We start from the raw sequence: 25653 nt of genomic DNA on the forward strand, positions 1-25653 counted from the left end.
GCAGTTGCCATATGTTTATGAGCATAACCGTGACTGCCACAGGGTTTCTCCAGTATATGTGTGTGTGAGAGAGAGTTGGGGACTTGGCTTAAATTAGTGCAGTGTAAGATGATCAGATGCTGCCAGCACTCATGCTGTGTGTATTCTGACTCCACACAAGGAGAAAGCGACTATAATATGCAAAATACTGTCAGGCTTCAGGTAAAACAACATCACATTACAGATTATTGATCTGTTTCTGGTTGCAGGGCTTAAAGATCACTTGCTGTGTGACCTCAGGTAGTCCCTACAGAGCCTGGTCCCATCTTAGGTTTCCCAAATGTCCCATGTACAGCCATACCCATAGAGAGGAGGAAGCCTCTTAAGTGCAAATCCATCAAAATTAAATCTAGGGTAACGGGACAACTGATCCAACTGTTAGTGTTTAATTAACAGTCATCGATGAAAGTTTAGAAAGTCTTAACCCTGATGCTGGATGAATCCAGCTCCAGTGTTTCATCCTGGAGCTGGGGATGAGTTCCTCAATCTCCTCGATCTTTGCAAACTCAACCTCAGAGTTTGCAAAGATGTGCTTTGAGTTTTATTTTCTTTTTAAGATGATGTATTACTTTAAGAGAGCATTCAGTCAGAGATCACACATTAAAATCAAAGAAGCACTGCATACATGTGCAAAAGAGAGTTGTCACATGTCACAAAACTAAGTAGACCCTTACTGCTTCCCAAAGAATTGGGGAATGTTATGTAGCAGTTAGGTGCTGCTAGTCAAGTGAATTTGATTAGCCAAGTATGGCTTGTTTGGAAAAGTTGGTGGGAGAAAGCCTTCTCTGTAAAAAGGACAGAACAGCTTAGGTTTGCAAAGTTTAATCTGAGCGAACTGCAAGACTTCTCAAACATAATACACAACACGTTTGTTGAAAAGCCAAACACCCCATACCAACTGTCAGCACGATGATTTGGGATTGTTTGCAGCCACGGCCCCGGGCACATTGCAGTCATTGAGTTGCCCATGGATTTCTCTGTATACCAAAGTCTTCTAGACTTAAATTTGAGACCATCAGTCAACAGCAAATGATCCAGAGCACAGCAGCAAATCTACAACAGAATGGCTGGAAAAGAATCAAGGTGTTGCAGTGGCCCAGTTAAACTCCAGACTAACTACACTGAAATGCCATGAGGGACCTTAGAGAGCTGTGCATAAAGAAGTACCCAAAAAACCGCAATGACCTGAAGCAACATTGTAAGAAAACAAAGAAAAAAAAGACTGTGCCAAACTTTCTCCTTAATGAAAACCAGTACTTTAAGTTATTATTTTCTAAAAGCTACTAATTCATGGGATCTTATTTTGTTCATAGCAAAGAGTCTCTTTGAAAAAGCTTTTTCTCATGATTGTATAATGTACCCTAAATGCTGTTGTTACCGTGCAGTTCTGCCAGATAATTGATCATGTTTTATGTATTTTGTTTTTATCATGCAGAAGATTTTCAGCCCCAGTTTGGTGACCTTTATGCTTATTTAATGACTCTCAGGTCAGGCCAACAGAAATGTTTATGGTGAAGCTCACTGAAAACCAACCAGTTTGTTTTTTATAGCGTTCGTCTATATAAATCATGGGATTTTCTGAAAGCTGTGGTGAATCAGAAGTCTGAAATGAGCAGAACACCTATAATACCAGGCAGTATCTATTATAGTACTGCCCAAACTATAGATTTAGATTATCTATCGTACTTATTAATATAGCACGGTTAAATAATCCCATCAAAGCTTTTGCAATTATCTTTTATTGGAAGAAACTGTTGAACCTGATCATGACTCAGGGCCCCCAAACCAGTGCTGTTTGTGGTGACTCATTGCAATGTTTCGACGCATAGTCATGAATTACAAGGGAAAAAAGGAAATTAGAGACATGGTGTCACAGTCTGATGCCTTATTTTATATAGGAAGGTTTTTTTTTCTTTTTTCTTTTTCAGATAAGAAAACTCAGCTGGAAGCAGAAAAATCAAACGAGGGCAAATAAGGGGTACAAGCTTAAATTGTTAATGGCTGACTCTTGCCGCCTGTCTGTTAGCAATAGCATAACTGCCTCTAATGAAGCAGAAATAAAACATCAGCTATAAGACAGAAGAGACGGGTTTCAGGGCTTTTGCTGATAAGATTGACAGTCAGCATCACCTCAACATAACCAGCCAACTGAGCGTCCAGATGGTGATCCAGATGTGCTCGCTCATTCCAACACAGTGACATAAAAATATCCAGACATCCCTTTTTTTACAAAATCGTATTTGATTATCAGACCTTGTGGGAATTTTCGGGCTCCGCTGGTTCCAATCTTTTATTTTCACAAGAGACCAAAAGTCATACAGGCTGGAAACTAAGTTTGAACATTTAAATATAAATGTCAACGTTTTTCCTCTTGGTGATTAATGGCCCTCATGCTGTTTGACCCTTTTGTGTTAATGTACCTTAAAATTAAAAGGGAAGCAAAGTTTTTGATTGCATCACGTGATCGTAACTTAGCATTAGCATTAGCTAAGGAAGTAATTTAAATGGCATGTGGAGGAGATGTGCTTGCTGCTGGCTTCGCCTTGGTGGTGCAGAAAACCTCAGTGAGCCTCAGGTGCTCCTTGTAGTGGATGTTCACTGTTAGCATCACATTGTCATTTGAGACCAACCTGTCAAGCATGCATGTCTGATGTGAAGATGGAGACAGATTAAACTGTAGCCCACTGTAGACAGACAGTGAACTGGAACAGTAGCTTTCATATGCTTCTTACTTCCATGTTACTTGCAAAGCAGAAAAAAGCCCACACTCAGCAGGCTCACACATGCACTCACATCACCAGGCCAACTGCCAAAACATAAGAATTGAACCTCTCACAAGTATTGATGGCTCATGCAAGCACAGGGCTTTTTCTTGAAGTACTGTGTTTTTTTTTCCTGATCCATTTATAGGTTTAAGGGTTTAAAGATAGAAGACATGACTTTTGCTGTAAAAATCCTCCTTTGCTTGCAGACCTCTCAGTATAGAGCTTTTGGTGATGTGTTGATTGGTGTATATAGACCTAAAAAATACCAAATTAAACTTGGGGTTGCTTTTGAAATTACAATATATGTTGCCAAACAACAGTCTGACCAGGTGGGTCCTGATGACGGCTGAAACTTAATAATTTCTGAGACCTTTTCTATGAAGTCTATACAGAACTAATAATTAGAGTATTTCCCAAACTGTTTGATGATCTGCGTGGTTGTTCTCCTTATTTTTATTAATCTGGCTTCGAACAGAGTGGAAATCCTCCGATTGAAAGGCCATGACAAGAAAATTCAATGCACAGACACACTTTGCAGTGCAGCTGTTCTCATAGTACAGTTGCTGACAGAACGGATGGTAAAAGCAGCTAATTGGAACCTGGCTTCAGTAAACCTGAGTTTAAGAATAAAACGGTATATTAAACAGACACCCGTTGCAAACCTTAGCCTATTGAATTGCCGTTCCTCATTATCAGTCCAATATGTTTCCTGTACTGTTTAGTCAGCAGGTATAGACACTCCTCATTGGTTGTCATTGTGTCTTTCTGAATGGAGATAATAGGCTAAGTTCTTCAGATTAAACCAAACAAGAGTCGGAGAATAACACTAGATGGGAGACGTCATGGGGGTTTGAAACCCCTGTTTTAGGTTTTGTTTGATTTGCTTTCCACATCCTGTTCACTTTAGTTTCAGTAGGCGAAAGCGTCAAACTGCCTCGGTTAAGATTAAGAAAAGATCCTGATTATAAATCACGTTTTACAAAGCACACAGAAAGGCTAGCTGTCTCCTTTGTAATTTAGATAGCTTCTGGTTTATCAGTGGTTACAATGGAGGATAACTGAATACTGAGCTTGGTAGTAAGTGAAAGCGGGCGCCTACTGATGATGCCTACAGGACTCAGTTCAGCGCACTGAAACACCCTTATCAGCTGTAATGAGTGCAACAGGGATTGAAGAACTTTTCCTACATAAGGTCTCATAAATTGTATTTTATTGGTATTTTTAATGGCCTTAAATTGATTCTCTGCATCTGGACGAAGCGTTTCTAGTGGGAGAAATGTTTCATCAGTCATCAAAGTGACTTCTTCAGTCTGGACTCTTCTGATGAACAGCACTAACTTCCTGGGATGTTCTTACCTGTATGGTACACGATAGGGCAGGACGATATGACCAAAAATATTTATCACGATATACATTTGAAAATTTGCGATAATGATATAACTGACGATATAAATGACACTAGACAAAATACTTTACAACTCCACAACTTTATTAATGCAAAAAAAACATCAATGTATTTTCACTTAAACAAGCAGCTGTTTTTATGTACATTAAAGTTATATAAAAACGTAACAGTGCAAATTCCTCGCTGACAGTTTAACCAAAAGGCATTTCCAGTGGAAATTGGCCGACATATCCTCAGCATAACCATGTATAATATCCACAAAACTTAAAAAGAGGTTATACACACACAATACGGTTATATTATGTTGAAGCACGGTACGTATCACTCCGCGAGGCTCCGCCTACGATAGCCATAATGCTCCGACAATCCATCAAGCGGTGCGGGTTCGTAGCTTAGCAAAGTCGTGCTAAAACATTTGACAGATTTTTGAGCGCCGTGTACATAAAATCGTTTCGAGGTCGGTAAACACAACTAGAATTCATACATAAGGCACATGGGATTATAAGGGGCTCTGTCAATTTTCAGAAAAATCAAAGGTTTGATTTTAAGTGCGCCGTATTTTCCAAACAACACGGTAATAACGACGGCCCGCTAGCATGCTCTACCAAAAATAGTGCTTTGTTGTGTATCTGACGGACGAAAGCTAAACCAGTCCCACACCACTGAAGTTGCAGCATTTTTACAAACCAGTTCTGGTTCATCCGTTTCCATTCACGATCCGCTTTCGCTCTTCTCATTCTGCGTCGCCGCCATGTGCGTATGTAAACAAAGGCACTGCGCATGCGCGTTTTACCCATATTCTATCGCCATATTTCATTTTCCTATCGTTGCCCAAAATTACACCGGTATTACCGTGAAAGGTATGATAAGGCCCAGCCCTAGTACACGATGTTTTTCATGGTGTTTTCACCATCTGTAGAGAAGAAGAACAACACTCAATAGGATTGTGCGCAGGGGCAGACACTACATGTGATAGCTTCAGTAGACATGAGTGGTGTGAAGGTGGCGAGACATCCTCAGTGACGTATCGCACTTGCTTTATGGTGATTACACTTCACTACCATCAGGACGGAGGTACAGGGCCTCCACCTTTGTGAACATCTCGTGCCCTGAGGTCTTTTATAGCTTGTAGTATAACTCTGAACAAACCAAGTTGAAGTATGATAAGACGTGGGTGTTGTGTTTGAGCCGTCTTTAATGCCTGTAACTGTGATGTCTGTATTGTTGTCGTATTTGTCTGACACCTGGCAACGAGGCAAAAATGGAATTTCCAAAAGGAGAGTTGACATTAAATTGACACTGTAGTACAAATAGACTGACTGCATGTTCAGTATCAGCTTTCATATCTGGGTGTCACTTACCAAAAACTACTTACTTTACCCTACATTGAAGATAATGTGCGGATGAGTTTGGTGTGGCTCATTAAAACTAGCTTGATGATGCCAGCATTAATTGGAGTGTGGACCACGCCTCACCAACCAGAAAGCACAGTATCGTGTAACTGTACATAGCTCCGTCAGTTCGGCTGTGTTGCTACACGCTCGTAGCCAGCTGGAATTCAAGAGTCGAACACTTCGCCGAAGGAGGAATGAAATGCAGATGGTTTGATTTGATACAAGAAGTCTTACAATGTAACCAAACAGCACTAATGATCTGGTACGCAATTGAAGCTAAATTAAAGAGGCGCATATAAGTCTCAGCCTCTCGCTGTTGTTTTCTTCCTTCTCTGAAAGCTGCTGGAGGGCTGTCATAACCAGCGGTTGGTGTTCGTGCCAGAGAAAATGATGTGGGTGTGAGCGTGTATAGAAGTACATGTGTGTGGAGAGAGTGCAATTCAGGTTTCAGCACCGTCATCGTCAATAACGTCAGCACTTCACTCAAGTTCCAACAAGACCTGTGTCTGTGCCTCGGTCTCTGTTTTGTTTGTCTTTAAAAAGGCAACTTCAATTGGTAAAATCTTTCTTCTTTAACTCAGTAGAGTTTGTTAATTGGTTGTCAGACTTGTAGCTTGCTCCCTCTTAAACATTTTTCTTGCAGAATTTATGCAAATACGGCTTATTCTTCATGTAAATTCTATTTTACTTCACATAAGGGTGAATTTTCTTTCATCTTAGAGGTTTTGGATTCCAACTAAGCCTCCAAATATTATTTTTTCCTGTTATAGACTTATAATCGTATAAAATGTTTTCTCTGTCCTTCAAGGTGGGTGCTCGGCCCGTGTGGTGACGGTGCCTCCTGGTCCATTAATCCGGGTGGAGGGCCAGCCAGTCTCCATCAGATGTGATGTCAAAGAATACACAGGACCTAGTGAGCAGGTCATTTCCCCAACACACACACACACACACACAATCACACACACACACACACACCAGTCTTGAAGCTTTGTCTGACAGATGGGTTGCACTTTGAAATGATGCAAATGTCAGTTTTCTTCTGCATGAATATAGTTAATGAGCTGTATTTTCTTTTGTTAGTTTCTTTACATTAATTAAATGTACTCCTCCACGCCCAAAATAACTGAATATTGTCAACTTTTAGGAATCATGGCTCAAAAAAGGGTAAATAATGGATTTGTGGTTGGGCTATTGTTAGCTGAGGATTGATACATAAATTATTGTGCAAAAGTCTTGAGCCTCCCTTCATTTAATAGGTGATAATAGGTGTGGCACTTTACTGAAACATGTGGAAACTTGCATAAAAATACAGTATATAGGAAAAACAGAGTTTGAATAATTCTAACAAGCTTTAAACTCAATACTTGATGTGACATTCTGGTCAATGTTATGTAACATCTTAAAAAAAAAATCCTGTTTCCTAAAGTAGTCAGGTACAAGAACTGGACTTCTACCTTGATTAGCCAGTGTCCAATGGTGTTAGCCAGTGTCCAATGGTGTTAGCCAGTGTCCAATGGTGTTAGCCAGTGTCCAATGGTGTTAGCCAGTGTTTCTTGTCAAACACTTTCCGAAAGCCTGGAGAACTATTATTAAAAAATACATGAATATAAAGAAATGAGGGATGACTCAAGTGCTGTATCTGTTTCTTTGAGAAGAATGCCGTAGACGAGACTGACCCAAGGATATGTTGAGAAATTTAAATGAATATGTCAAATCCAGTGAATATTTGTGCAACCTATTAGTCTTGCTCATGGACACAGCTAAGAATTCATATTTAAATACTTTAACTGTAAATCCAGTATCATAAGCATAAAAATCAATCTTACGTAGGTCTGCTGAAAGATGGTCATCTGTGTAAATCTGCCCAACTGTTTTCAAATATAGTTCAACCCCGACTTACAAATACCTCGTTTCACGAAAAATTCAAGTTACGAAGGCACTGAACGGTAGAGCAGGGTGATATGACCAAAAATATTTATCACGATATACATTTGAAAATTTGCGATAACAATATAACTGACGATATAATTGACACTAGACAAAATACTTTACAACTCCACAATTTTATTAGTGCAAAAAAACAAAACATCAATGTATTTTCACTTAAACAAGCAGCTGTTTTTTGCATTAAAGTTATATAAAAATGTAACAGTGCACATGCAAATTCCTCGCTGACAGTTTAACCAAAAGGCATTTCCAGTGGAAATTGGCCGACATATCCTCAGCATAACCATGTGTAATATCCACAAAACTTAAAAAGAGGTTATACACACACAATACGGTAATATTATGTTGAAGCACAGTACGTATCACTCCGCGAGGCTCCTGCCTACGATAGCCGTAATGCTCCGACAATCGATCAAGAGGTGCGGCTTCATAGCTTAGCAAAGTCGTACTGAAACATTTGACAGATTTTCGAGCGCCGTGTACATAAAATCGTTTCGAGGTCAGTAAACACAACCAGAATTCATACATAAGGCACACGGGATTATAAGAGGCTCTGTCGACTTTCAGAAAAATCAAAGGATTGATTTTAAGTGTGCCGTATTTTCCAAACAACACGGTAATAACGACGGCCTGCTAGCATGCTCTACCAAAAATAGTGCTTTGTTGTGTATCTGACGGACAAAAGCTAAACCAGTTCCACACCACTGAAGTTGCAGCATTTTTACAAACCAATTCTGGTTCATCCGTTTCATTCAACGATCCGCTTTCGCCCTTCTCATTCTCTGTCGCTGCCATGCTTTTTCCACCATGTGCGTATGAAAACAAAGGCACTGTGCATGGACGTTTTACCCATATTCTATCGCGATATTTCATTTTCCTATCGTTGCCCAACATTATACCGGTATTACCATGAACGGTATAATATGGCCCAGCCCTACTGAACGGCAATATTTTTCCCCTGTTACGGCAAAATGCCCGAGTAATGAAATCCACTGGCTCTGATTGGCTGAGCCTACAATGCCCACAATGCCTTCCGAATCATGTGACAACCCCTTGGCTTCCGTACTTGTGCTTCGCTGTTCCACTTCAACGAGGTATTGTTGTTCTAGTTAGCAATTAGCCTATAGCCTATCGTTCAGCATCGCCTCAGTCAAACGCGTGACGGGTGCTTCGACTTACGAAAGACCCTCGGGAACAAATTAATTTCGTAAGTCGGGGTTCGACTGTATCTTTTCCTCCAAGTTGTTGGTTTAGCCTAGAATTGAAAGAGTTGATCCTCTGGAGAGTATGAGTATATTCTGTTTATTTGCAGCTGCTAATAGCACTGTCACTAAGACACTTGTCAGGCCTGTCACTAAGGGTCAGATTTCATCCTCTGGGGTTCTTGAATATACAGGAAAAAGTGAATGGAAGTATACTTTTAAGGCACTTTGTACTGGAATCAGTCTCTTACATTATTGGCTCACAAGCCACTAATGACTGTACGTATTAAGCTGAATATTTTGGTTGGTGACCCCATTGCTCCGGCCCAGTGTTTCCAATTTACTCCACCTGTATTTATGTGTGTGCATCCACTTAACACTCGGATTGTTTTTATCCCTCCTCTGCAGGATTTTGAGTGGAATATGTTAAAGGACGCGAAAGGGCAGAAGACAAAGATAATCTCCTCTTTCGACTCTCGCTACTCTGACCAGACTTACAGCAAGCGCGTGGCGTCTGGCGACATTTCAGTGGTGCGTCTCCAAGACAACGAGGTGGAGCTGAAGATTGCTGAGGTGAAGTTGACGGATGCTGGCTTCTACGAGTGTCAAACACCGAGCACCGACTACGTCATCAGTGGAAATTATATGGCTCAGGTCCAACTCACTGGTATGAAAGTGTGTTTGTGTGTCTGTGTGTGTGTATTTACCAATTTTGTCCTTTCAGGATACAAAGCTTCTGATGCAGAGTAGCCGTGTTTTTACTTTGTGTTTGAGGCTGTTTGGTTATGCTGGTCCATTTAACAGCTATCCCCCACAACTCACTAATGCTCTGCTGACCATGGATGTGTCCTGTTGCACATGAACACCCCTGCTGGTTTCAGACAATCACTGACTTATAATTTGGTTTTCGCATAGACACGCGTACCTCGACACAGTGTCACACGCGTGGGCAGCAGATGTCAGGTGGGAGTACTTGGCTTATGTCAAATGAGGACCAGGGAGGCACGGATTTGGATGAAGAATATCAAGAGGAGAAATGTTTAGTTTCATGGTTTATTCTGCTTATAATGTTTGTAATAGCTGCTGTAATTGTCCTTGACGTGATCTGGGAGGGGAAGGGCGCCTGCTGCCAGACAATATTCACCTTGGAAAAAGTTAAAAATGGTTTATAAATTTGGCCACAGGTCTGTCTGTCAGAGGGAGTTAGGCGATCGCTTCATAATTAAAGACTGATTAAGATGGACTCATATTTTCTCAAAGGTTTTTTTTAGACCTCACCTTTTACACCTGGATTGAGTTGCTGCCATGTGATTGGCTGATCAGATATTTGTGTTAACCCTTTAAAACCGATCGGAGCGGGCACGCTCTGTTTTGCGTAACTATTTTTAAATCCCGGTAGCACTGCAACCACATAAGCTAGCGCAAAAGAATTGTTTGCATATGAAACCGGAGGAGTTGTACTTACATCTTATGCCATCAGCTTGTCCTCGGACACAGTTTCCTTCCACATATAGCTTTGCAAAAACTGCATAAAAAGCACTTGCAGCAACAAAAACATAATATTCCAGAAACACGCTTTGCCGATCCGATCAGCTGTTTGTAACACTTCCTACGTTAGAATAGACGTCAGCACGAACTATCGCATGTCCGCCATGACCTGCCCGAAACCGGAAGTGACGTCATTTCCCAGAAATATAGTTTTTTTACCATCAGGGCCTCATGAGCCTATACTGGTGTTTTTAAAAGTTATGTTTGACTTTATGACTTTCTGTGTGGTTTCTGGGATGCTTAGGACTCATATTGCACTGCTGGAAATAGTTTATTTTGATACATATGCTGTTTTTTTGCAAATTTGCATTAGAATATTTATTTTCATTTTTCCTGCAGTATATAAAATTTGGTGTATTTCAAAAATAAAACTATGAAGACACTCAAAATAAATTTCCTGTGGTGGGAAACTATTTTGTGCAACTTTTTTGTATTTACAGTTTTGAGGGATAAGCCTCTTAAATTTCTCTAACTAGAAATATATGTTAAAAAACAAAAACGATTTTCAATTTTTTTGTAGTTTATTACACTTTTTTGCAATTTATATAATTACTATGCACTTAATGCAGACATATTATTAAAATCTGGGCTGTAATGGTTGTATTGATGTATATCAACTTGAAATGCTCCCAAAAATGGCTCCACAGCATGTAAAAATATAATATAAGCTCTGGCTGACTTGGTTCTATGGTAGGTCTTAAAGGGTTAATGAGTATTTGAACAGATCTACCTATTGAAGTTTTATATTTATGATGAAAATACTTTGCTGGTTCATACCTATGAAGTTACAGTATATCTGAAAAGCCTTAAAATATGTTTTTTTACCATAGTAAACTTCAAAACAGACTTTATTATATGATATAGTTTTAAAAAAGGATAACAATTAACTTCAGCATAATATAAAATAATGTGTTTTCACGATACCTGATTTTTAGCACTATGTATGCATTGGTCAGTTTCAGATCTATGAAGTTCAGCTAAGTTATCTATGTTTTCATTTTTAGTTTCCATGTGCATTTAGATCGGCCGATGCACGGCCGATTCTCTGCTGTGTGATCTGTTTCTACCTGTGCTGATGCTAGCAGGACTAAAGCTGATCAAGCAGCAGTAAATATGTGAAGCAAGGCTGAAGGATACACTCATAAAATGAACAGAATCATGAGAATATAACAGCACGAGCACTGCAAATGCAACTAAAACATGTTGACATCAAATGGTATGTTATTTGAAATCTATATGAAATAATGACACATCTATGTTTTCCTTTTTTTTTTTTTTTTTGCATTTATTTAGTTTTTCCACAGTTGTGTAAATCAGTCTGTCTGTGGACTGGTACAGCTGAAAAGCCGACGCAGCCAGTTCCTCTTCTTCTTCTTCTTCTTGGGTTTTTTCTCTGGCACAGTCTTAGCTTCAGTTTCGAGTTCAGCTGCATTGGTAGTTATGGTTTTCTCTCTGTCTTCTGTTTGTTGTAGAGAGTCATGCAGAGACATCTCAGTTGATGTCAGGGAGTCCTCTTCTTCTTCCTTGTTCTGTTCTTTGGTGTCTTTTTCCACCACAAGCTCAGATTTTCCATTTGCTGAGTTGGAATTTTGTTCGTTTTGCTCCTGTGTGATGTTAATGTAGGACGCTTTGACTTCTTTCAACTCTTGATAAAGAGTCTCTACTTTCATGTCATGAAGCTCCTTGTTGGAGCACAGCTGGGATTTAAGCTCACAGATTTCCATGTTCAGTGTCTCCTGGTCCTGCCTATGTTTATCTTCCTGTTCCTTGAGTTGGTGTTGAGCTTCTAGGAGCTGTTGTTGGAGTGCTCCTGTTTGCTCTTGGACTTCAAATTGAGCCTCCTTCAGACCTACAGAGTCCGTGTGTGAAGCCTCTGTGGTTTGTGTAGAAGAATCCACACACTGCTCTGTGGTAGGGTCGCTGACGTCTTCGTGCAGGACACGGATCATGTCATCCAGCATGACAACTGCTTGGTTGTCCTCTTGAACCTCTGTTTCGCTCTTATCAGGCTTATTATTATCATTAGCCTCCTCCTGTTGCTCTATGAGCTCTTTAATTGTTTCTTCATGCTGTTTTTGGTCGGCGATCATCTGTGCATGAAGTTTGGTCACCTTAGACTGGTAATAAGAAGCCCTCTTATTAGCAGCTACCAGTTTCCAGTAAAGCTCGTTCTGGTGGTTTTGGGAAACTTGTAGTTGATGCCTGAGAGCAGTAATCTCACAACATGAATCATACTGGACTCCGCCATGATGGGGTATAAATCTGGGATTGGGCTGGTGTTGCCACGTCCTCCATTTGGCCAGGGTTTTGTCCACTGGCGTTATTCATGTTTGCCTCTGTCTCCTTTGGTTGTGACATAGGGAGGGATTCAGGGTTTTCCATTTCAGAGGTTCCTTCAGGGTTTCCTGACATTTCTTCATTTCTCAGGTTGCTTCCATCAGCCACGTTGTTTTGGGCTTCTAGAAGAGCCCGAGCATACGCCCGAGTTATCGGTCGTCTGGGTTCTTCTGCCACTCTTTTCTGTTTTTTCCCCTTTTTTTTCTTGCCTTTCACGACCACTTCTGTTTGAACTTGTGCCAGAGGACATGTTTCAGGATTTGGTGTTTGGGGTTTTTTGAGGTCACTTTCCGATCTTTGCAAAACTGTTATTTCTGGGCTCACGACCACTTCCATCTGTGCGTCTGCCATTTTATATGCGTCTGCTTCTGCTTCTGCTTCTGCGTCTGCTTCAGCGTCTGCGTCGGCGTCTCTCTGTGTCTTCTTTATCTTGGTTTTAACAAACAGGTTGTTTTGTTGTTCTGCCACCAAAGAGTTGCTACAGTTGGCTGAATTTCTCCTTCCAATGACAGAATGTGATGTCATCACAAGCTTTGTGCCTTTGATGACATCACAGGCTTTGTGCATTTGATTCTGTGATTGGATAATTCCAAAATAAAACGCCCACAAATTTACTTTAAAAAAGTCATTTTATTTTGTAGTACATGTTGAATTAACACTATAAAAGCTACTCGACCAGAATTGCAGTTAAAAATTAAACGAAAGCAAAACACAAGTTTTTATAAATGGTTGTTACAAACAAACCAAAGGAGAAGACGACTGTTTAGTGGAAAAATATTAGACATGTTCACTCATAATAACTGTGTAATAATGTAAACTAGGACATGTCGAAAACGTTGATATTTAGTTAAAGGTATTTATTCAAACTATCCAATGACCAGCATGTTTTACTGAATGTCTGTAGGCACTGGGAGCTTGGTGGTTGCCTAGGCGACAATATGTCAGCTATGTTTTGTTTTTAATTCAGTTTCACTGGTGAAACTAAGAAACAACAGGCTGTAGAGGGACACGTTAACAGAGCTTTACTAACTCTTACTGTCATATCCAGTGTGGACAAATCTGTATAGATTTATATGAATATATTAATCATTCATGTGAAGAAACCAAGGATGCAAAATAAATATCACAGGAGAGTTTATGAGACGAGGTCAAGTTCAGAGACACGAGTTTAGCAGAGGTGAAGCCTCGAGGACAGCTGCCAGCTACACCCATGTATGACAGCACCCACCTGTCACAAAGAGCAGCCTTTCCATGCCTGACTCTGCATAATTGTCAGCATCCAAGCATTTTAAATGAGTCATCATCCTCAGAAATCCTCCTTTGCACAGTTGTTATGAAGAGAAAAATAAACTTTAGAGCTGAAAATCAGACATGAACCGTGTTTATTTTTGCTCTAACGTTAAACTTTTTACTAAGAGTGTGTAGGCACAGACTTTTTTGAACAAGTGGCCATTAAAGGAAATGCAGTTAAGCTTGCTTAATTGCAGCTTAAAAGTTCCAGGTTTTAGCCGATGTTATTTTACATAAAAGCCGACTATTTCAAACCGACTCTATCCTTTGAAGAGCTAATGGGTCCCTAGATCTTTTGTAGACACACCGTTGAAAGAGATACGCTTTCCATTACTCAGATCGTCTACTACATTCACAGTGTGAAGATTTAATTTGAACTACTTCCTGACAAAGAAACATGTATTCAGCATTTTCCTTTGAATTTAATTGGGTTTCTCTTTTTCTAGTCGGCAATTAAAGCTGTACTCTCCGCATTGGTTTAATCTGGTGTTTACCCGTGTCCAACCCGTCCTTCTCAGGACAATTCTGTCCTCCAGAAAGGATTTCTTTTTTTTATAAGTGGTAATTTGAGGAAGATTTTACCTGAGGAAGTTTTAAGAAATGAACTCACAAAGAGCAATGTCTGACAGCAGGTTAGTTAGCTCCATAATGCACCATCATGTTCAGCTGCTCTCTGCTTCCCAGCACGGCTCCCCAGACACCTTGTTAAATTTAGACCTGAATTAACTAGGCAGCGCTGTTTGTGAGCGAGAGATTGTCGTGTATATGTAGAGCATATGTATCAGTGAGCGCTTCGTTTTGCAGCATGTAAAGGACAACATATTTCTACCCGAGACGGTCTTTAACGCAGATGATGAGCTACATTTATACCATTTGAGTCATATGTGTGCCACATTTCTTACACACGCACACACACACGCACACACACACGCACACACACACGCACACACACACGCACACACACACGCACACACACACACACACACACACACACACACACACAAACACAAACGTGCGCTGCCTCTTTCAGCCCACTGAGGCTGATTGGTTATGTAACAAACAAGTGAAGTACAGGTCGCTGAGGGTTTGAGAACTCCTTTCAGGCTAATTTTAATTGATAGAGCAAAACGCAGATTATTTGCTCTGCCTTTGTCATCTGCCACAGACAGCACTGCAGCATCAGCAGCATCAGAAGGCCTGCAGGCTGCTCTGACCTCCACTGCCAGGTCTGACTGGTGTCTGTTGCAGTCCTGGACTGCAACAGACACCAGTCAGAGTGTCTGTTGCAGTCCTGTTTATGTCTACAGTTTAAGAATGCCTCAAGGATTCAAATAAGTGCTTGAAATCCTGCAATAAACACAGTTAAACAAACAGAGACTTCATGATGCAAATCGCCCAAAATCAAACAAAGAACCAAAGCACGAGAGGAGGAGTTCTGTTGATGCCGAATCAACAAAGCACGAGCAACACCCATGCATATCTGCTGTAATCGTCGCTATCGGCAGCATGTTGTAGCCTGATCGTCAGATTTGATTTGACAGCCTGGTTTGTGTTGAGCTGATCGATAGATAAAGAGTGACATTTAGACTAGAGGTCATATGTCTATGTAACAGTTCACAGAAAAGACTTTGAGTCTTTTATCCAGCTCGTCTGGAATGGGTCCTGCGATGTTCGAGCGTGCCCGTGTGAGTATATACCAGGTAGCGGTCCAAAGGATTCACACCGAGCGAGTGGAAGTCATGTCCCGTCTCCTGCATGGTCTGCTCAAGAAAATCTCCCGTTGTGTGCAACTGTGAGAGAGGACGACTTACAGGACAACTTTTCTAGACACTGTCAAGAAATATTTAATGAACCTTTAGAAACAATCATCTGAGTGTATTTCATGCACATACGAGCTGAAATGTGATAATTATGATTGAGACGAGAATCCCAAACCTCTGCTATAGATCTATTTTGATTTACTTATGTGATACATGCAGGTGTTGGTATGTCCTTCACTTAAATATTCACTTCATATCCTGCTCTCTTCCATCAATACTTGTGCGGACGTATGCCCTGAGTTTAAAATGTGTACAGACTCATACATGACAGGAATTGAAACCAGGCAAAAAAAAGATACAAAAATTCTTCTGAACATGGATAACATCATAAATTATCATTACCTCTCAACAGATTCTGTCCATTTTCATGTGTTTGCTCACACTTTCCAGTGAACATGTTTACGATATACGATATTATCACAATATAAATTTATTGTTTTCTTCATTTTGTGATATTTAGAGTATTGCAGTAACATATTGTGACTAAAATTGCCTTTTTCCAACTGCAGATTAAGTCCTCAGACTTTGTTATTAGCTTAATTTTATTGGATAAAACGGATACATCGGTTATCTTTTTGATGCAAAATGAAATTTTGAGCATACGATCACTGTCACTAAAACCTGCTATAAATGTTACTGTAAGACAGTCAGTCTGATATCAGTCTGTGATTGAATGGAGTCAAGTTGGCAGTTAAAAGCATTCTGCTTCTGATAATGCAGACATTAACTGTAAAAAATCACATAGCTGTTGCTGTCTACATAGAAAGAAATTCACATTGGACTGTTACAGTTGTGCTCCGCATCCTTCCGGTCTTATAGGAATATAATCAGAATACAGGCGGCTGAGTTGAATCCCCTTGAGTTGTGCTCATTGAGAATCCTCATTAACACTGATGGCAACTTTTTTGTTTTTAAACAAACCTTCAACAATCTCTCTGAGACTGATTGGAGTCAGTCCAAGTCAGACTGCAACTGTTTGCAGAAAGGTTGCCTTTTACCTCCAGGTTTGGGCAACCATTTAGTCAGCACAAGTTGCAAGTATGATGAACAAAAATCAAAACCAGATAACCAGGCAGACTAGTATTTATTTTGTAGTTGTTGGTAGCTGTAAGGAGTTGGCTGTCATATTGCTACTCGTGTGACTGAGCCATCAGCCTCCAGCCTTGGATGGTCTGTCAGTTTGGTTTCATTAGGCAAGGCAAGTTTATTTGTATAGCACAATTCAACAACAAGGTGATTCAAAGTGCTTTACAGAGACATTAGAAACAAAAACAAATAAAAAGCATGATTTAAAATTGATTAAAACAAACAAACAAACAAAACAGTATATAAAATCAAAACAGATTAAAATCAGAACAGTAGATAGAATCAGTAGTTAAAATGTAAGTTTTGAAATTTAAGCTTAAAAGTGTGGATTTGGTGTTTTATTCAAATGCAGCTGAGAACAGGTGAGTCTTCAACCTGGATTTAAATAAACTGAGTGTTTCAGCTGATCTGAGGCTTTCTGGGAGTTTGTTCCAGATATAAGGAGCATAAAAGCTGAATGCAGCTTCTCTGTGTCTGGTTCTGACTCTGGGAACTGATAAAAAACCGGATCCAGATGACCTGAGGGATCTGGAAGGTTCATACTGGGTCAGGAGGTCACTGATGTATTTTGGTCCTAAACCATTCAGAACTTTATAGACCAGCATCAGAACAGGCAGACAGTGTAAATTAATGTAAGTTTGCTCGGCTAACGTTACCTCAGGATGTTGGTGCATGAGAGGAGCCCTCTTCTTCACGGTATTCCCAGAATATTTTAATTTACTTAATAAAAAATAGATGATAACGATATCACGACGCAAAATATTGCCATGCCATGCCATGTCAATTTATATCAACGCCAGTGTTAATCGCACAGAACCGTATTCACGAAGACAGTCAAACCTGCTACAACACTTGTAAGTGCACAGTAGTAATTAATGTTAATGATTTATTCATCAGCGATCGAATTTTAATAAAGAGCCGGGACATTTTCACTCGCAGGACAATAGACGGTTGACGCAGCGGTTGACGCAGCGGTTGACGCAGCGCTGTCAGCGTTGTCTACACCCGGACGTGTTGATCCATTGTTTTTAAGTTCGCGTCTGAAGTTGGAGCGAACTTTTTATTCCTAACTGCTTACAAAGCAGTCTTTCCCACAGGATGTAAACGTGGCATTTCTCTAATTCCCATAATGCATAGCCACGTACTTCTCATTCCCGGCCATCTGCCGCTTCTTGGATTCATTTGTAACGCGACTAGAGCTGGCTTCCAAAACACACAGTTCATCATTTATCTGAAGCATTTCAGTGATAAATCTCAGAGTTTGGAGCTACTGTTGCTTTAAAGTGTGAGGAATGGAAATGTGTGCACACAAACATACACAGCACAGATTTCTTTTTTTTTTAATATAGAAAAGATTGAAATGACTTGATTGCGATGATAAAACAGAGCCTGTAATTTTAGCAGACACGCCAACCCCGCCCTGATATTGCCTCTCAGCTTTGTTATTAACCCCCCGTGTCTTCACCGCATCTCAGCATCTGTCTTTTGCCCGCACTCTTCCCGTTGCGAGGAGCAGAGGTAAAAACTTATTTTCATAGCTCTCGCCGTGCATGCATTTAAAAGCAAAGCCATGCTCCCATCAGGAAACCCAGGAGTTATAGGCCTTTCACTTTATTTTATTTTTTTCTCTCCAGCAGTGACTCATCATCCTTCGTGTGTCATAACAAGAAAGGAATGAGCGGTGAAAGCTGCTCTTTAAAGACCTTCTGGATGACACGTTTAGTTTCATTTTTAATACGTAAACAAGGCCGAGATGAAAGAGTGGAGGTGAACGTGGTTGCGTGAGAGTGTTGAGAGTTTACTTGGTTAAGACGGTGACCTTCAGAAGCACTCCTCTGGGCGTGTTGAGGTTTTTTTTGCAGCTTTATCTGCGTCTGTTTGTTTGTCCTTCAACCAATGACCTTGGCACGAGTGTATGCGAAATATTATGTTGGATTACATGAATCATTAGGAGTTTACACTAGCCCTGCTTTTGCCTTTTAGTTTAAGCCAGATGACCTGACAGACGGGCCGCTTTGAGGCGTGGTAAACAAAGGTGGCACTGAAGTAAGATTAAGATTCTGTCACTCCACCCAATAAATAGCTGCTAAATGTCGAATTGTTCATTTTTTTATCATATGCACATGCAAACCGTCTAATATCAGACGACAGGGAAAAGTCTTTCCTTACCTCGAGCTATTATGTCATCGTTTTACCTACAATTTCCAGCTCAAATACGCTGCTTTTTTAAACCTGGGAATTGGTTTAAACAGATCCTCGAAGTAAACAAGACCTTTTCGCTCACAGCGACACACAAATAGGCCTCAAGTGATAGACGGCGAAGACAAGTGAAGGAAAATGCAGATATGCTGCCGTATGAGGAATCGTGTATCTGCTTATGAATCTGCTGAATCTGAAGGCAAAGGGAAAGATGATTGGTGCACAAAGCTTTCTGGTTTCTGTTTGTCTGGTTGTAGTCCAGGTTTTTGACACTTGCAGGTAAACCGGGGAGCGCATTGATGAAAATAGGGCTTGCATTTCCTTAAATGTAATCTGGAAACACTCAACTATGGTTTGAAAAAGGAAGAAACATCTGTTAGGGTTCTTGAACGTATCCTGGCAGCCAGAGCTGAAGGTGTGAAATATAAAAAAAGATGTGGGTGAAAAATATTTAACAGAAAGTTAATTCTAAATATACATCCTATATTTCCTTGTGTGATAAATGTTGGATTGTGTGTGTGTTGGCAGCATGTGTGGATAATTTTCAGCACCTCCCAGTTTGTTGCTGTGTGATTAATTCACTCAAAACATTTTCTTCTGGTTTGTTTTCCCGTCAGTCATTCCCAACACCCTCAAGGTCTCCCCCAAGACCCCGCCCCCAGTCATCTCAGAGGGAAGTGACCTAACTCTCTCCTGCAACGTCACCCGGGAGCTCATCCACCCCACCTACCTGTCTGTCACCTGGTCGGTGAAGAAGGGGACGACGTCAGAGGAGATTTTGACGTTTGGTCCTCAGGGGGATGTGGTCACGGGGTCCAGGTTTGCCCGGCGTTATGCGGACGGAGGCATCCGATTGGTCCCTGGCAGGAATGGAGTGTTTGAACTGGTGATTTCCAGAATGACGACGTCCGATGAAGGGAATTATGAATGCAACGGGACGGAGTGGACGCACGAAAGTGGAGGAAATTGGATAAAAATCGCGGAGAGTACCAAAGAGATGGGAACTGTTGCGGTTACTCCTACAGGTAAGAGTTGCACTGTTGCACAGCTGATGCTTTCTTTTGGTTAAATTAACTATAGAAAAAAACCCTGAAACATGCTTTGCATTTCACTGTAGTGGATGCATGCTGCCCCTAGCTGAGCCTGGTTCTGAAGGAGGTCACTTCCTGTTAAAAGGGAGTTTTTCCTTCCCACTGTTGTCAAGTGCTTGCTCACAGTTGGGGTTTTCTCTGTCTTATTGGTCTTTTTCTTACATTATAAACTGCCTTGAGGCGACTGTTGTTGTGCTTTGACGCTGTATAAATAAACAGACTTTGAAATGTGTTATGAAAGATGTCCTGTATCTGTCCTTCTGCCAGTGGAGCTGAATCACTCGAGAGAAGATGCTCTGCTGCCTGTGCAGTAAGTGGTGAAGAGGGCGGTCAGGATTTTACACGATTGTTCTGACCTCCTCTCACAGACAGAGACGGCCTTCCTTATTACTTCATTTAGTCTGATTGGCTGATCAGATGGTGCGCAGCATTGTTTGTGTGTGGCTCATGTGAGGTGAGCACAAAGGGAGACAGCACAGTTCCCTGTGGAGCTCCAGTGCTGCACAGAGTAATGCATGTGACTGTGGAGACGGTGGATGTGTGTTTACTGACATTTCCTGTAGCTTCTCTCTCTAAACGCTCTCGAGGAATCAAAGGAGGCGGTCCTCACCGTGCAGCTGTCTGCAGCATGTAGTGTCTCACATTCAGTCTGTATGCAAACTAGGGCTGCCACAAACGATTATTTTGATAGTTGACTAGTCTGCGATTATTTTTGCGATTAGTCGACTAATCAGATCATCATCCATTCAATGTGAAACGTACAGCTTATTGCACCAGCAGCATCTGCTCTTATATAACTATCATTAGCTTACAGCTTTAAGTGTTTAAGGTATGTGCTAACTAAAAATAAAGACAAGATGATAGTTTATTAAATTGAATGAAGTTTGCAGATTGTTTCGGTGGAGTTTAATAAACTCAGCCGTCTGCTCCTTGCTATCTAGTAGATTCTCACACTTCTGATAATCAGCTGTCTGCTTGATGTTTATTCAGCTTTGTAAAAACTATAACTTTAATCTCAGCCAAACCGATTTACTCAGGAACAAATAAAATACTAAAAAAAGCCAAACAATAACATGTTTAAGTTATCTAAGTGACTTATATATGTTTAACCTGAGTAGTGAAAGACAGCGATGGTTTGAAAACGATTAGCCGGGAGTCCGGTGTTCTCACCGCTCTAGTTAGCCTAGCCGCCGGCTAGCTATCGAGCTAGTGGGTAACAGACGTCTCCGAAAACGTCGGAGCGCTTTTGAAAATATGTGGTGTCTTGATAAACTGAGCAGATATTTGAGGTTTACACAGCTACATTCTCGCCTGAAAATGTGTTAAACGTTTATTTTGTGACCCAGAAAGAATAATAAGAGTAACATTAAAACTAACTAGCTGCCGCCATTGTTGGAAACTGAGCTGGGCTGCTACAAATTCTGGGGCACAGCTTCTTCTTCTTTGGTGTTTAACGGCAGCTGGCATCCTTGTACATGCAGTGCTGCCATCTTCTGTTTCAGTCCGTTATTACACTCTTAAATCCTACTACTTATTCCTGCGTCTTTTGGGATCTTACAAAGCTTCAAACCACGCGTCGACTATTAAATCAGTCGTCGACGATTTTGATAGTCGACGTAATCGTGACTAGTCGACTAATCGTGGCAGCCCTAATGCAAACTGCAGCAGGTTAAGACTGGTCTCTGCGTCACCTCCGTCACATGTGATGTGAAGGCAATTAGTTAATCACCGTTAAGCTGTGATGGTACAGGAACCAGACGGGACGGTTTCCATAAAACTGATGTGTTCCCCTGTTTCAGGCTGAGGTTGTAAATGCGACTCAGGATCGCTAACAGCTGAACCTCGGGGCTGACGCATTCAGGGCCCGCAGCCTCGCTCTGGTGGATTGTCTCCTAACCCGGCCAAAAGTCACAGAAAAGCCAGGCTGTGCTTCTAAGATGTAAACCACACCCTTCCTCAGACCTTTGAGAGCGTTTCTTCAGCTTCGTCGTTGCTGTGTGCCTCTCAGTATTTCCCACTACACTGTTCACGCATCCATCCATACACCCTCACTGCTAATAATACCAACGTTCACACTTCGTGGTTTTCTCTTTTTTGTTTTTCTTACTTTCATAATTTTGTCACATTTAATCATTCCTGGCTTCAGCCTGCATCTCTCTGACTTTGGAGCCAGGCTGTGACAATGTTGGCTCGACTGGGATTGCATAATGTTGAGGAGGGATAGATCAAGTGGACGCTAATTTTAACAGAGAGGTTTATTCATGCAGATATGATTCTTATCAATATCAGATGCAAGAGCGAAGGTTTAAAAGATGCAGGTGAGGTGGTGCAACTGAAATAAGACAGGTGGTGAAGCTGGAGGAGGCAGGTTGAATAGTTTGGATGGGACCACAGGGATAGTTGGAGATGGAGGCAGATGATCTTCTGTTGCAGCAGTGAAAACAAGAAGAGGCTTAACTAATGAGATACAGTAACATATATTTCTACATGTTTAAAGACTTCAAAATAAGATGTTTCTGGACAACATGCATTTCTTTGTCTCCAGCAGTCCACACACACAGGCAGCTTGCATGCGACCCAGGCATACCGCACTAATGCTCGAGCTTATTGCTGTTGACACAGACTTGTGACTCTGACCTGTGTGGTCTGCTTTATTTCACATTACCGAAAAACTATAGAATCATACCTAGGGCTGATATGACCAAAATCTCATATCCCGATATAAGACATCTATCGTCCCGATAACGATATAAATCACAAAAATGTAACATTTTCTGTAAATTCTGGGCAGCCCGTCTTGCGTGAAGTGTTTCCAGCTGGGCGTTGTGTAGCTGGAGTCGAGTGTTTTAACCAAAGCATGAAACTATACATTTTTAGACATAAGTTGTAACGGCCGCTGTTTTCTTTGTGAGTATTTATTCCACGGCGTGCTGCAGGGAAAAGCCTGTTCTAACGTTTGAGTCTAAGCTTTATTTTTTGCTTCTCATCCGTAAACACTGCATCTTTCACATGATTCAGTTTATTTTGAAAAGTCTCAACAGGATCTTGAGCTTTATTGTGAAAGGTTTATGTGGTACATAAACAAGCGGACACACGATGGTTTTACCATCGTTGTTGCTAACGACAACGCATAAAAACAGGCGCTTGTCTGTCTGTAGTGTGGTTATATTAAATATAAGAGAAAGAGAGAACTTTAAGAAATTAATATAGCCACTACAGTGACCATCAAAACATGAAACGATATTGACGTAAACAGTTTATTTTGCGACACCACGAAACAAACGATAGCGTAAAATGAAACGATAGATGTTTTTATATCGTCATCCGACACATATCGTTATATCGAACAGCCCTAATCATACCTTCGACTTATTAGTTGAAAGGAGTTGTCGGAGAGTAGCAGTTAATTAAAAGAAGGCCACACAAGTGAACAGTTTATCAGATTTCTTCATGCAGTCTTCTGTACTTTAAAGAACCGAACATTAAACTCTGAACACCTTTAAATGGGAACTTGATTTTATCCAATGTGGTGGACTACTACTGTTCAGATGGAACGATATAATCAATATATAAAGCAGGGATGCCAAACACTGTGGGCCACATACAGCTCACTTTGACTTTGAGTGGACTGACCCAGTGAAGATCGCCTTTATATCAGTGTAAAGAAGTTTAACGACAAATTTAATTATGAGATATTAGAATATAAGAAACATGAGTGAAGTTTGATAAGTATGTCTCAGGGTTTGTTTGGGGTTTTTTTGCATAACAATGAAAAACAATTAAAGAAATCTGTCGCCACAACTCTTTGGCTATAAATTATGAGAAAAAGATGCAGCTCTGACAGCTCGTCGCTGTTATTGAACTGTTTATTACTGGTTTATTAAGAATGAATGAGCTCTTTACCTGTTTTAAAGCTTTTTGTAAAGTCTGAAATTTATCCATATTTATCCAGTGGCCCGATCAAAGTCTTTGCTCCGGGGTCCAATTTTGGCCCCCGAGCCTTATGTTTGATGCCTGTGATATAAGAATAAGATTGCATTGCATATGGGGCTTCAGACGTCACACAGCTCAGTGTATAATCAGGTTTATCAACTAATTATGGGCAACACTTTTTTTTAGTTTGAGTTTTATCTTTTTTAACAGTCCTCGCACCTCTGAGGAGTTTCTGAGGTGAAATGATTGAAGTGAATAATTCTTAACACTTAGAGAAACCTGCTTACTTATTACTTACTCAACTCTTTTTTTTTTTGTCTCCTTTATTCAGCCACAGCGGTTAGTGATTTGTTGCCCGGCCCTCAGCTTTGTGCGTTTGTCCTTCGCTCGGACAAAATTTAAATATCTTTTCTGAGAATAATTGAAAAGGAAGCTGGCCGGTGGTTATTCAGGCTTCAAAAGATCCTTTGAAAAAAGCCGAGGGTCATCCAGCAGCGGTGGCAGTGCGCCGCTTCCACGTGAGTCTGCGTGCACAGGTTCTCTCTGCACATCCCCAGCAGGGGAGGGATCCAGTACATAATCCTCAAATCTGCTTCCTGATTTGGGATAAAAGATATTTAGTATATGCATACTTAATGTGCAGATCTGTGAGCTGCTGTCGGATGTTTAACGGCGGCTCGCAGCAGCGGTCGTCTCGGGACACAATGCTCAGCAAAGTGTAGCGAGGATCCACGATTCCCTGTGTGCGAGCAGCTTGCGACAATGCCCGGAGTGAAATTGGAAGAAAGTCAAGGATGAGAGGGGCGGGGAGGGAGGGGGACATGGGAGAGTTCTCCCTCTGTTGTGTGGCTGTCTTCATTTTTAAAGGAATCTCCTCCTCTGTGAATCCGCTCGTCTTTTCATTCTCTCTGCCTGCCTCGCTCTCTCCCATGGAGGTTCACGACCCTCATTGGCTGACCATAGAGGCCCCTATGTGCACAGACACACACACAGACACACACACTTTCTCCGTCTCTCACGCTCATCGGTTGTGGTTGCTCTGGTCACCATATCTTATATCTTTCCAGGTTACCATATCCTCTTAAGTGCTGCACAACACACAGGGGTTTTGTAATGAAACCAGGGTATGAGCAGTGCGCACGCACACAGACACACAAACAGGTCTCGGTCTCAGGTCCATTGTGTCCCAGTCTCTTTATATTGACTTACTGACTTGAGTAAAGAGGATGAGAAAAGTCAAACAGAGTGAGCTTTGTCTCTTTTTGTCGTTTCCAGACACCATACAGACTTCTTTTCCTCTCCCCCATACTGCTGTTTTATGTTGTCACTGGAGATGATATTTACAAGCCCGATCCAATCTTTGGGTTTAAAGATACATTTTTTTAGAAAAAGAAGAAGAAGTAGGCTGACAGCCATTTGTAATTGGCTAAACCCCCTGTGACAAAGTGGGTGAGAAGACCATTTGTCCATATTCTTAGTTAACATTCTTGTTTTGATTTAACCATATTTCACATGTAATCTGCAATAGGCAAAACATCTACTATCCCGGGTTTGTTTATGTTTTGCACTTTTACAGATTATATAATATAACAGCTTG

At 40.9% G+C, this 25653-nt stretch overlaps 1 protein-coding gene across 2 annotated transcripts in view; it reads left to right on the forward strand.

The window, feature by feature from the left end:
• The window catches only part of ptgfrnb (prostaglandin F2 receptor inhibitor b), a 91671-nt gene that overhangs the window by 1391 nt on the left and 64627 nt on the right, over positions 1-25653 (forward strand). For both annotated transcript variants that reach the window (XR_014872183.1, XM_085149991.1), the window contains exons 2-4: positions 6412-6524; positions 9161-9419; positions 19650-20057. Coding sequence is in view for 1 of the 2 variants with exons in the window: in XM_085149991.1 (XP_085006117.1) it covers positions 6412-6524; positions 9161-9419; positions 19650-20057 (780 nt within the window). In the remaining variant the exon portion in view is untranslated. The remainder of the gene's footprint in view (positions 1-6411; positions 6525-9160; positions 9420-19649; positions 20058-25653) is intronic.

This window comes from Neolamprologus multifasciatus, chromosome 23 (genome assembly GCF_963576455.1).
Source record: "Neolamprologus multifasciatus chromosome 23, fNeoMul1.2, whole genome shotgun sequence".
Lineage (NCBI taxonomy): Eukaryota > Metazoa > Chordata > Actinopteri > Cichliformes > Cichlidae > Neolamprologus > Neolamprologus multifasciatus.